Genomic DNA, 13,116 nt, shown 5'->3' with positions numbered 1-13,116 from the left:
AGTTATTGTTCTGTAGTAAGACTTGGCTACTCACCTGCCAGTGTATGACGAGAAGATGTCCAGTGCCGTTACTCCTCCTGCTTGTTGACCAAAACTTACTCTGAACTCTTCCAAATGCTCTGCAGGCACGTAAGTAATTCTGGAAATAAACATAGTCCATGAAAGCAAAGGGAAGAGAGTCTGTCGGTCAGGGAAGCCCCTCAAACAAAGTAAAAATCCTATTGCCCACTTTGGTCTGCCCTCCATGATGTAGGCAATGAACATATTCAACATACAATCTAAATTTCAAGGCAAAATACTCTATGGGGCAAACATAACCACTGACGTTAAAATTGTAAATGCTACTGAGAATCGTCACTAAACTATAGAACCATTTGTTTCTCTAAATGAGTCAGTTAATGTAATACTTCTGAGGTCTGGATGTTCTAAAATACAGTAATTGAGCTAGGGAGGCAGTTCACTAGCAGAAAGCTCCGGTTTTGCTCTTTTTACCACAGTGATAAATGGCTGGACAAGTAACTGAATGAAGTGAGTGATTGAATGCATGAATGAATGAAGGAGACCAAGGTTAGACCTCACTTGCAAAATGTTTGCTTACCATTCTTGGGGCCTAGGTTCGCCATAAGTACCACAAAATCAATATGTAAGTAAATAAATATGAAAATTAATAAATGTCCATATTAATAATGTCTGTCATAAAATATTTAGCTCTCCGTAGTAGAACTAAACTAGGTGTGCTTTGTTAAACACCAAATATCTGAAACTTGCTAACAATATTGCTAATATCCTTAAGTTTTAGGAAAGATTAACAAATGTAGGAGCTGGAGAGATGGCTCAGCAATTAAGAGCACTGACTGTTCTTCCAGAGGCCCTGGGTTCAAATCCCAGCAACCACATGGTAAGTCACAACTATCTGTAATGGGATCTGATGCCCTCTTCTGGTGTGTCTGAAGATGGCTACTATATATATATAATCTTTTTAAAAAGATTAACTAATGTATAGCAACTTCTTTTACTTTTTTTCCTGAGAGAAATCGGTTTATCCTTGGAAGGAAACTCGTGAATTCAACAAGAAGCAGATGAGAGCTCGTCATGTGGAAGACAGGGCACTGGCATGGAATACAGCTGAGAGCTTAGAAACCAGCACATCAATGCTCATATTTATGGCTCTTCAGGAAGGGCAGCTGCACCATTGATAAAACTTGTCAATAGGTTGTTCAAGATCCTTAAGTTAGTCAATGCTCAGGGAAATGCTGCTCTCAAAGTCATTAGGATAGAAGGTATGTCTGTGGGGCTGGTCACTAGGATAGAAGGCATGTCTGTGGGACTGGTCACTAGGATAGAAGGCATTGTGTGTGGGGCTGGTTACTAGGATAGAAGGCATATCAGTGGGGCTGGTTACTAGGATAGAAGGCATGTGTGTTGGTCTGGTCACTAGGATAGAAGGTATGTCTGTGGGGCTGGTCACTAGGATAGAAGGCATATCAGTGGGGCTGGTCACTAGGATAGAAGGCATATCAGTGGGGCTGGTCACTAGGATAGAAGGCATGTGTGTTGGTCTGGTCACTAGGATAGAAGGTATGTCTGTAGGGCTGGTCACTAGGATAGAAGGCATATCAGTGGGGCTGGTCACTAGGATAGAAGGCATGTGTGTTGGTCTGGTCACTAGGATAGAAGGTATGTCTGTGGGGCTGGTCACTAGGATAGAAGGCATATCAGTGGGGCTGGTCACTAGGATAGAAGGCATGTGTGTTGGTCTGGTCACTAGGATAGAAGGCATGTCTGTGGGGCTGGTCACTAGGATAGAAGGCATGTGTGTGGGGCTGGTCACTAGGATAGAAGGTATGTCTGTGGGGCCAGTCACTAGAGTGTGTGTAGCACATTATTGCCATCGTAAAGATTCTTAAACCTGTAACGCAGCTATTAAGATGATTTCGAAAGATCCTGGCATGGAGGGCACAGCAGAGAGACTCACTCCTCTTGTCTCCGGAGTGCATGTGTGAGATGCTCTGAGGCAAGAAAGCACTCTGAACCTCGAGACTCTCGGCCACAGCCCCATCAGCTTTGATGAGGCAGCCATAAGCTAAACACCAGAGAGTCAGGCAGGACTCTCTCAAAACAAAGCTGCACCACAGCCAGTCCACCAAAAGAACACTGGAACTCCTGGGACTCTCCTTGAGACATTTCTACCCCAAGGACCAAACTTTGAGCAGAAAACACTGCTTACGGGAATTTCACTAGGCACTGTGGAAGCCTTCCAGTGTCCCAGCTCAGTGCCTTCATCTATTTCAAAAAAAAAAAAAAAAAAAAAGAAGACAAGGAAAACCTTTAAGGTGCTACAAAAATTCTCAATAGTAAATTTTCTGTTACCCGTTTAAATTTCATGAGGGCAAAACGTGTAATACATTACATACTCCTATATAATAATAAAACATCATATAAAATTAATGTAAAATCTGAAAGGTGACAAGATTCTTAGAAAAGATAACTCTGAGAGAACTTCAGAAAATCTGAATTTGAGAGAACTCACATAAATTAACCCTTGAGTTGAAAACCAATAGTAAATATGTGGGCAAAGGATGGCAGAGACACAGTAAGTACCAATAACCGGCCTCGCTTGCTTTGTTTATCAGCCATCTTGAAACCCTCACGCAGGACTCATGAGTTGTCTGCATTTGCTGATTTACTTCTCTCAGAGGGTAATAAACAAGGACTTTATAAAATATTTGTTTGATATTTCGTTGGCCAGGGGAAAGAACAAAGAAAGTTGTTTCCATGGTCATTTTGTCCCAACACTGTCAGGGGCCATTACAAGAGGTATCCCACAATGCAACAGCACATGCAGAGCAGTTCCAGCACATGGCCAATCACACAGCCCATAGGACCTCCTCGTGAGGCAGAGAACGGCCAAGCTGAATGACAAGCTGCAGACACACAGAGAGGCGGATTATCTGGGAACTCCACCAAAACCTTCTATGTCATCGAGCCACTGGTTACACACGGGGTAAGAAGAGATGTGCTTTAGTGATGCTGACATGTGACATCAGCTGCTAATCCAGGGGCCACGCCTGAACATGCACACGGGATCAGCCTCACAAAGGAGCCTGAAAGCTTAGTGGCTGGGATTTCCAAATGAGTTCACAACCATCAAACCATCACTGCAATGCAAAGATGCAGCAACCGAGTAGCTCTGCTGGAACCGACGACATTCTTATAAACCCAGGGGGAAAAAAAGCCAAACTGTACACACTGAACCAAATCTGGATCTGGGATGTTACAAAAGCATGAAATGGTTTTCACACACTAGTTGTAACACACAACCATAATGAGCTTTTGAGTCACCGATACTCACACATAAAAGGGAGCTCGAGCGTCAGCAGGTGCTGCGGAGAATCTAGAATGTGAAGCATACGCAGCGGCGTCTTTTTACAACGGTGTTAACAAAATGTCAGTGTCTTGTGCTGAATGTGAGACGCATACATATGTAGTTAAAAGTGGGTGCTCCTGGATATTTTCCCCCTTTCCACCTCCCTCTCATCTACACCTCCCCCAGAAAAAGCATCTGCTCTTTCCTGGTGTCTATAGCGGTGATTATTAACAAGCATGGAAAAAATGTAACTGCAATCAATCTTTTATTCCTTGATCAGGAATTCATCCCACACGTTGGGTTAAGGCAGGTGAATTCTGATTCAGCTCAGTAATTATCTGGCAGATGTTAGAAGCAGCTGCTGCTAAGCACAAAACCCTGGTCATTATTACTGTAATGTGTACTAGCTCCTGGCAAGGTACAGTGAAAAGGAACAGAGTGCATTCTGTTGAGACTTCACATCTGGCTTTCCACAGGAAATGAGGAGGCCTGGAACTTAACTGGCTGTTCTTGAACTCTGGAAGCCCAACCCATCCCTTAGGCATTCGTGAATGCACACAAACTTCACGGTTGTCTGTCCTGCATGGCAGAGAAAGGGGCACCCATATTGTCTCAACAAGCAATTCTTCCCTACGGCCAATCAGTTGCATAGCTGAGTCAGAATCATTTTGAGTTTTTCTGTTTTGTTCTACAGTTTCCAGCACTCCACATTAATAAGTAATATAGAAAAAGTGACCAGACAGAGCTTGGAGCCAAGTCATAACTGCAGAGCTGAACTGGTCAGGGGTGGTGGTATGGTTTTGTTCAGAATAAAGGAATGATTGCACTTCCCTCTGGGAGAATGGAAACAGTAACCTCAAGGTAATTCTAAACCCCTGCTTCATGAAATAGATGTGACTGAAAAGGGATTGGGCCAAAAACACTTCAGAGAAAACCAAAAAAACATTGCTCAGCAGCCCCACCAAGTGTGATTTATATAACATGTTATGCTTCTGAAAAAGGACAGTGGGAGAATAAAACTTCATTTCAACCATTTGCTCAGCAAAGTCCCTTTACAGACATCCGAACCAGTATTAGTGGGACTTTAAGAAAAATAAAAATGAGGTTTGTTTTTTTTTTTTTTTTAATGTATGCTGGTGTGTGTGTGTGTGTGTGTGTGTGTGTGTGTGTGTGTGTGTGTATGTGTAAGACTGACTAATTTCCAAAGAGGGCAGGTTTTTTCTTCTCCTGTTTTACATGTTAACTTCACAGTGTGCTCTGACTTCTCTTCTGAGATGTGATAGCCATGCTTAGGAAGTTAGCCCTCACGTTATCTTTCAGAGTTATAAGTCAGTGGTCCTCTCTAGGATTTGGGCTTTCTAGCTTGATTGACAAGAGAAGGGGGAAAGCAGAGACACAATACAAATCATTAATAAATATGAGTATGCAGGAAATAAAGGGGGAAAAAGAAATATGAGAAAAAATGGTTTGGCTTTGAATCCACTTAAAACTTGTCTGAAATTAACTCGACGCAGGTCCTACACTTTGGAGATACCACTGGATTTCTACAGTCACTGGTGGGGAAGTCTAGCACCAAGTGTGGATGCTGATGTTCCAAGTGCCCAGTTGGAACATCAGTGGACAACTGGATGTTCAATGGCCAGGCCATCTGCATTTCATACCACACACAATCATGTAAGCTAAGTATCCTGCAGCAAACCACTTCCCTGGGATCTGCATCATTTACCTCTAGGCAAAGGGAAGGCTGGCCACAAGCAAGAAGAAATGACTGAAAAGCTGTTCCATTGGTGCAACACAAGGGCTGGCTTTTAAAATGACGTTCCGCTGTACTTGTTCCATGCAATGGTAATTAAGAAATGCCTGTATGTATGTACAGAGGCCATCAGTGAAGATCCTGCCTGGGCGACAGTCCTTCTGTGTTAGGCAGCAGGAGCTGCTCACATGGGTATGTTCACTACTTACGAATGTCACAGCAGAAACCATCTGGTCAATGCCATTTGCAAAATAGTATAGAAAATAACCCCACACTAGTAATCACTATCAACCTAAGGTTAGCAGACTTCCCAAGCTCTGCTATGCCTGATCCTTGGTACAATAAGCACAAATCATCAACGATGACTGTCAGAGGGCAGATCCACATTGGTGAGGGCAGTAAAGCCTGAGCTGCATTTTATGTTGGCTCGTGTGTGTGTGTGTGTGTGTGTGTGTGTGTGTGTGTGTGTGTGTGAGTGTGCATGTATGAGGGTATGTGTGCTTCTTTATACTAAGGGCTATATCCACCATGAGATGGTGAGATTATGAGGTGTCTGAAACATAGCATCTCTCTCACAGCCACGGTTCTCAGGAAAGCACCAGATCAAACATAACAATATAGTGTTCCCAAAATCCAAGTGTCACAAGCTTTATCCAGAATCAAGAACTAATTAGAAATAAGGCATAGAACGATTTACATGGGATAACAGATAATTCTGTGCACTACATAGAAGTATACACTCATGAATACGAAAAAATTCTCTTATTAATGAGTTAAAACTCATGAATTTCCTAAGACAAACTGGTCCAGATGACACTTACTTTATGTCAGGTCCAATTAGAGAATGTCTTCTCAGCATGGCCCGTGCCTGGGCATTGGTTAAACTGATGGTGGATTCTTCATTAATGGACAAAATGCAGTCACCGACGGCAATCCGGCCATCACGACTAATGGCACCTCCGTGAATAATGCTCCGCACAATTACTCCCAGGCCATCTTTATTAGCACTTACTGTCATTCCTATGGGAAGAAAGGGATGCTGTCAAGAACCATAGACAAGATTTTCAAACTCTCTGGACGTCAACATTTAGTTATAGACTTTTACAGAATGTGATGCATGCTTTTAGTTACTAAGTAGGCTTTCTAAGGAAATATTTTAACTATTGTGCATCATGGTTATGCCCGTGTGGTATATGTGTGAATGTGCCATGGTGCACTTGTGAACTCCCGAAGACCAATGTCTCCTTCATTTCTTGTTTCCCGGAATGGCTTCTCGAGACTGAACTTAGGTCATCAAGTTTGCACAGCAGGCGTATTTGCAGGCTGAGTCATCTTGCTGGCCCACAATAAAATCTTCTTAAGAGATTTAAGATGTTGGTCAATCTTCGTAAAAGGAAAATATTCTATATTCAATACGTAGCAGATTAAGACACTTAACACTACAAGACAAACATAATTGAGACCATTTGATGTCATCCACCTTTCAAGATATAAGTGCTCTTAAAACACCATATAGGGCTGGAGAGATGGCTTGGTGGTTAAAAGCACTGATGGTTTTTCCAGAGCACCCAGGTTTAATTCTCACCACCTACATGGCGACTCACAACTGTCTGTAACTCCAAGATCTGACATCCCCAGGCAGATATACATGCAGGCAGAAACACCAATGCATATGAAATAAAAACAAATCATTTTTAAAAAGAAAATACCATAAAGTGTCAGAGTGGTTTTCTAACTGCAGTTCATGCCTTACATATGCAACAAATTAGCAGGACTCCAAACAGACAGCCTAAGATGGCAGTTTCTACTTTACGTCTAGGTACCTCACGCATCTCTATCTATGTAACAGGTGGCTGCTATGTGCTAAATCTTACACTGGTTACTTAAGATACAAAGCACAGAGAACAGAACTTCTAACAGCCTGCAGTATGTGCTAAAGTCTTGACTTCCAGAACAGAACACATGCTTTATTTGAATGTTGTTCAAATAAATGGAATGGAAAAACCAATGGAAGTACAATTCTCACCTATTAAAGTTTTTGTTTCTGAACTCTAATCAGTTCCCAATAGGGACATCTGACACCTTCTTTACAAGTTCCCTTAATTTCATATCAGACCAAAGATGGAATCTTCAGCATTATAACTTTTATTTTTTATATAAAATTATTGTTATATATATATTATATAGTACTCTATATAATATCAATGTTACATATAATATCAATATATTATATATTATATCAAATAAAAGTTATATAACTTTTAATTTTTCACTTCCTCTCACTTCAACAGTATTCCCCTTCTTGGTAAGGAGACATTGCCGTTCTCTCACAGAATCCTCCTTTGTTCAAAAGAGAAACACTGGAGTCACTATTTGCATTTATACCTTAAATTTGCAGCATTTCTCCTTCCGCTGTCCCCCGTGAACAGAGATTACAGGTGTAAGTTGCAACACAATGAGTGGTTTTTATACACAAGCTTTGAGAAAAGTGAAAAACTCATTATTTTGTCATTATTCATTAGGTCATTATTTTATTATCTATCTAAATATGAGTATCACCTGTACCAAATCCCTTATCTTTAAAACAATTTTTAGAATGTTCCCAATAACATTTGTATCCAAATACTTGACATAAGAAATCCAGGGTCTTATAGTTAAAATGCTAAAAACAGACAACAAAGAATACTGAAAACTCCAAGAGAGAAGGGTCAAGTCATTTACAAACACAGGCATAACAGATAACACCAGACCATCTGAAAGACATACGTAGAGCCAGAAGGACCTGAATATATATATGTATTTCAAGCTCTGCAAGACTGTAACTGAGAACACAAACCCATTATACTCAGAAAAACTGCCTATTAAAATTGAAAGAGAAATAAAAAGTTTCCGTGATAAAAATACACAAGGGAATTTAAGAAACCAAACCTAGCTCTAATGGGGATGCTGGAAGGAATCTTAAGCCTGGTTTTGTTTTCCTCTTAAGAGAAGAATAAACTCTTAAGATGCCAAAAGGAATAAATAAACAATACCTGGACAGTTAATAAAAAGATAGCTCAGTAAATGCCACAGAACAGATGGTCATTGAAACACTTCGCTCAGTAATAACTCTAAACACTATAGTCTCAACTCTCCCAATAACAAAAGCACAGACTACTGGATTAGAAAACAGAAGAGAATTTATTTTTTCTTCTGCCTTCAAGAACATAGCTCAACTCTAAATATTTATATCACCTTCAAATAAAAGAACGGAAAAAAGTTATTCCTAAATAAAATAACCAAGAAGCAAGCAGGCGTAACTATTTCAACATCTGATAAAATAAAGTTCAAAGCAAAGCTAGTCAGAAGAAGATGAGGTAAGGCTACTTCATAATCAGAACAACCACCCATCAAGAGGACATTATAGTCCTAAACATCCAAATTTCTATACCAAATTTCATAAAATGAGCAGTCCTAGATTTGGAGTTAGCCAAATCACGGGTGTCAGCAGGTCTTACAGAAGCTTACTAGATTGAAAGCTAATTTCAAAATATTTCCGAAAATAAAAAGTCCTAAAGGAATGTCCTTGCATACATGGGCAATACTGGTATCAGAAGATATGAGTTATTAAAGAAAAGGGCAGTGCAAGTAATGAGATAGTTCCCCGTCTGTTGCTGACCAGATAGAACCTAGAGTTCTCTGAAACAACATAAGCTATTGACATAAACCTCAGTTACCCACCATAACTAAATAGGAAGACCCTATTGGTAAAGACAACACACCCTTTGGCTGAAGGACACAGAGAAAACGATATTAAACTGACTAGTGCCTCTCTGCCGGCAAGCTTTTACCATACCAGTAGCCTGCCCTTCATGCTGTGGTACCAACCCATCAAGCAAAATGCTCACTGGTATAGTAGTGGAACGATTCACGGGTTGAGTGGGGTGGATTTCATGACTGGTACTGTAAACCTGGCCAGAAGCCCATATCTGGGGAAGTCATGGGCCTGAGAAAGAACCTCTATTGTCATTTTTCTCAAAGGCCATAATTTTAAATTGGCTTATTAATATTTAGATTCATACTCAGATGTGGGCTACCCTCCATCTTTGTCAGAGAATCTTCTTTTTTGCAGAGGTAGTAGTTAATTAAGAGATGCTTAGCTGGCTAAGGGCTGAGAAAGAGACTGTCTTCAGCACCTTTGTCATTTCCTTTCCCCACACAGACTCAGACCAGGCAGAAAACGAGGCAGAAGAAACATAAGAGCTGAAAACCAGAGGAGCGCTATGAAATACTGTCTTACGGACACACCATGCCATGCCATGAGAGAGCTCACAGCAGTTGCAGCTACCTGCACAAATCCGCCAGCCAGACAAACTTCCGGGATTGATGGGGGTGGTCTTCCCAGGCCTTCCCTCTTAATGAGGAGCTGCTGACAATTACCAGCTGCTGGGAAATGGGAGTCAATTCTTGTTTGCCCGTGTTCCCACTGGTAGGCTCCCTGTGCTTTAGTGGATAGTGCCACATCTGTGCACACATTGTCAGCACTAATTGAACTCAGTGAGAAAGGGTAAGGAGGAGGCGTCAGCAGCAATGGCAGTGGCGTGCGATGGAAGGCAGACATGGTAAAAGGCATGTAAGGGAGAAAGTGACAGACCAATTGGGTTTTATTTCTTAGTGCACATGTGTCACATAATAGTAAAAAGAAAAAAAAAAAAACGTAGAAAGAAAGATTCATTGAATAACAAAATAAATGGAATAAAAAAAGACAGACAATGCTAGGTGTGGTGACTCATTCATTGCCTGTTGTCTCAGCACATGGAAGAGCAGGATGCTTGCAGCTAATCATCGAACTGAACAGGGGGACCCCAATGATGGAGCTAGAGAAAGGACTGAAGGAGCTGAAAGAGTCTGCAACCCCATGGGAAGAACAAAATTATCAACCAACCAATCCCACCACAGCTCCCAGGGACTAAAAAAACCAACCATTGAGCACACATGGAGAGAGCCATGGCTCCAGTTGCATATGTAGCAGAGGATGGCATTGTTTGGCATCAGTGGGAGGAGAGGCCTTTGGTCCAGTGAAGGCTCATTTTCCCAGTGTAGGGGAATGCCAAGGCACTGAGGTGGTAGAGGGTGGTTGGGAGAGGGAGCACCTTCATGGAGGCAATGGGAGAGGGAGGGGGGTTGGGATTGGGGCAAAGGGATAACATCTGAAATGTAAATACAGAGAATATCCCATTAAAAAAAAAACAAAAAAGAAAAGAAAGACTAAGAAGGGAAGATGGCTGCAGACCTGAGAACAGTCTGGAAAGTTCAAGGAAAGCCTGAATTACCAAGTAATATCCTGTTTCCAAATATCACCACATAAGATGCATTTACAATGTACCCCTATTCAAACCAAAGAACACTGCTCTCCGAAACAAGCCCACTGAAAATTTTATTGCAGCAGTCATAACGCTGCTTTTCAGAAAGCCCTGTTTGTACCAGCTTGTGCAGGAAGACCTGAATCCTGACTCCAGACAGTAATGGCTGAGTACTGCTAGACAAATCGATAAGTCTGCCTTTGTTTCGGTGCCTTGCCAGTGAAGGGAATATAGCACATTCCTTTCGTTTTCAGTCCCTTCAAATGTTTGCTCCTTTACTTCAAGCCCAAATAACACATACTTAGCAAATCAACTTATGATCTACCAAAAGTCAAGAATAGAGCACGCACGCACAAGCACACACAAACACACACACAAACACACACAGAAACACACAAAAACACACACACACATACACAAACACACACACACACACACACACACACACACACACAGAGTAATCTCTAAGTTTAAAAAGTTAAAGAACAGCCCCACTAGGCATGGTGGCACATTCTTGCAATTCCAATCGTATATTTAAGGGCACTGTGAGAAACATCCTGAGATCCCGTCCCCAAACAACAGTATCAAAAACTGCAGCAGCCACAGCAACAACAAAATGTTTCATGAAAGCGGAATAAACTGGGTGGTGAGAGCCTTTACAGGAACTTGTCATTTATTAATGACTTGCTTCTGTTGTCTCAGAAGAGAAAGACCACAGACCTCAGACAGGCCAGGGAGACCGTGAACCTGAGTCTTTGATGCCTGTAAACTGAGCAGATGAAAATCAACACGGGGTTTCTTTATTACTTAAGCTTTTTTGTTTCTTACAGTGCTTACACTTGCCTATAGATTATAGTTTAAACACCACCCCACCCTAAGTCTTAATCATACAGACTGAAATTATTTAATATTTACGTTAACAGGGGTGTTCTTTAAATGGCCTCTTTTCAGAGTTTTCTTTACGTTTTAGCACTATCTGGACACTGAACACCTCAGTTTAATGAAATAGTAAGAAAAATGTTCTCAACATGACAGTCTTTAAAATGTTCTCTCTGAAAAGCTGGGAGGCACATGCAACATACTGATATTATTACATGACATCATCTACAGAGTTCACACTCAGGAACTAAACCTTCAAGTGAAAGTTGCAGTGGGACATCTTTCACTGTTGAAGGAGCTGTACACCTCAGCCCTGTGCTGTAATCGTAACTGTTTCCACTGCACAGAGCGACCCGGCTCCAGGAGCTCCACTGGGCAGCTGCAATGCACACTGTTGGGCTGCACTTGGAGCTGCAGAGATGTCTATAAAACTTGCCTTATCAGTGAATTTAATAAACATATTTTATTGCATATGTAATATAAATAAATATTCAGTATAAATATTGATTATATTTATATATATGTTACACAGGTTTGATATGTGGTTTTATATAGCTGTTTACTATACATGTATTTTATGGTTAAGCTAAACAGAATTATGTAACTTGTAAAATATTCTTTCTTCTTTTAATATGCACTTATATATAGTTACAGCAATACAGAGACCAGAGCACCTCTAACAAAGGACAACATTTAACTGGGGCTGGCTTACAGTTTCAGAGATTTACTCCTTTATCCTCGTGGTGGGAGGCATAGCAACATGAACGCTGATATGGTCCTGGAGGTGCCAAGAGTTTGACATATTGATCCCAAATCAGCCAAGAGAAGGCATTCTCTCTTCTGCCCTGGATGGGGCTTGAGTGTAAGACATCCAAGTCCACCCCTATAGACACACTCTTCCTCAAACAAGGCCACACCTACTCCAATAAAGCCACACCTCCTCAGAGTGCTGCTTCTCTTGAGATAAGCATATACAAACCGGCACAGTATACTATTCTACAATTCTCCTTTGAGCTGGTATTGGTAGGTACCTAGCCACCACCAAGCAGCATGGATGAGAGTCTGGGGTTCTGGGACTGACTCTTCCGATGCTAGTGTAAAGGGTGTTTGTTGATTGGTCACTACAGAAAGACAGTCTTTGAGATGAGCTAACAATTGGGCTATATTTGGGCATGCTGAGGCCCTAATGGATCATCTTCCATCAGTCCAGAGCAGTAGAGAGGCTGCTGATCTCGGTGTGGGACCTGTTGTGGCTTTGTCCCAGCAGCCATACCTACTACTGCCAGCAGGGCTTCCCTCCTGTGTTTTGTGATTAAGAACCAGACAAACACTGCTAAGAATGGCAAAGGACTATCTGCAGGAGTTTCTGTGTATAGAGTTTCTTCAGGGACAAATGTAAACTATGAATAATCTGCATTTATATTTTGTTAGTGGCACACCTGCCAGGTGTTATTCTTCCTAACACCTCCAGTGAATGAAAGTGTAAATACAATCTGACTCTCTCCTAACTAGCAATGTTCTAACAAAGCCTTAATTTACTTTCCCAAAAGAACTTAGAATTCCAATTGCCAGCTTCTCATTTTCTAAGAATCCCTTTTCTGACTTGCTACTTTATACATACACACACTCAAGAGACAATTCATGTAACTTTTACTTGAATGTAAATGACGTTCTCTGATTACCTAGAAATCAGAGAATAAGGATGTAAGTCGGTATGAAATGATCAAACCTGTTTAGGAAAAAAGAATGTGTGCATTGAAAGAAACAAGAAGAGC

The 13,116-nt window shown here is 41.2% G+C and overlaps 1 protein-coding gene across 6 annotated transcripts in view; it reads right to left on the bottom strand.

Moving 5' to 3' along the window:
* The window catches only part of MPDZ (multiple PDZ domain crumbs cell polarity complex component), a 136,875-nt gene that overhangs the window by 45,915 nt on the left and 77,844 nt on the right, over positions 1-13,116 (bottom strand). For 3 of the 6 annotated variants that reach the window (XM_080939985.1, XM_080939987.1, XM_080939989.1), the window contains exons 22-24: positions 5,942-6,140; positions 3,353-3,394; positions 35-139 (exon numbers count right to left, since the gene is read on the bottom strand). In XM_080939985.1, the coding sequence (XP_080796111.1) occupies positions 35-139; positions 3,353-3,394; positions 5,942-6,140 (346 nt within the window). The remainder of the gene's footprint in view (positions 1-34; positions 140-3,352; positions 3,395-5,941; positions 6,141-13,116) is intronic. The other 3 variants (XM_080939986.1, XM_080939988.1, XM_080939990.1) reach the window with 1 other exon arrangement.

Source organism: Micromys minutus, assembly GCF_963924665.1.
Source record: "Micromys minutus genome assembly, chromosome: 28".
Taxonomy (NCBI): domain Eukaryota; kingdom Metazoa; phylum Chordata; class Mammalia; order Rodentia; family Muridae; genus Micromys; species Micromys minutus.
The sequence above is the reverse complement of the archived record's forward strand: the minus strand, read 5'-3'. Positions and strand labels throughout refer to the sequence as shown.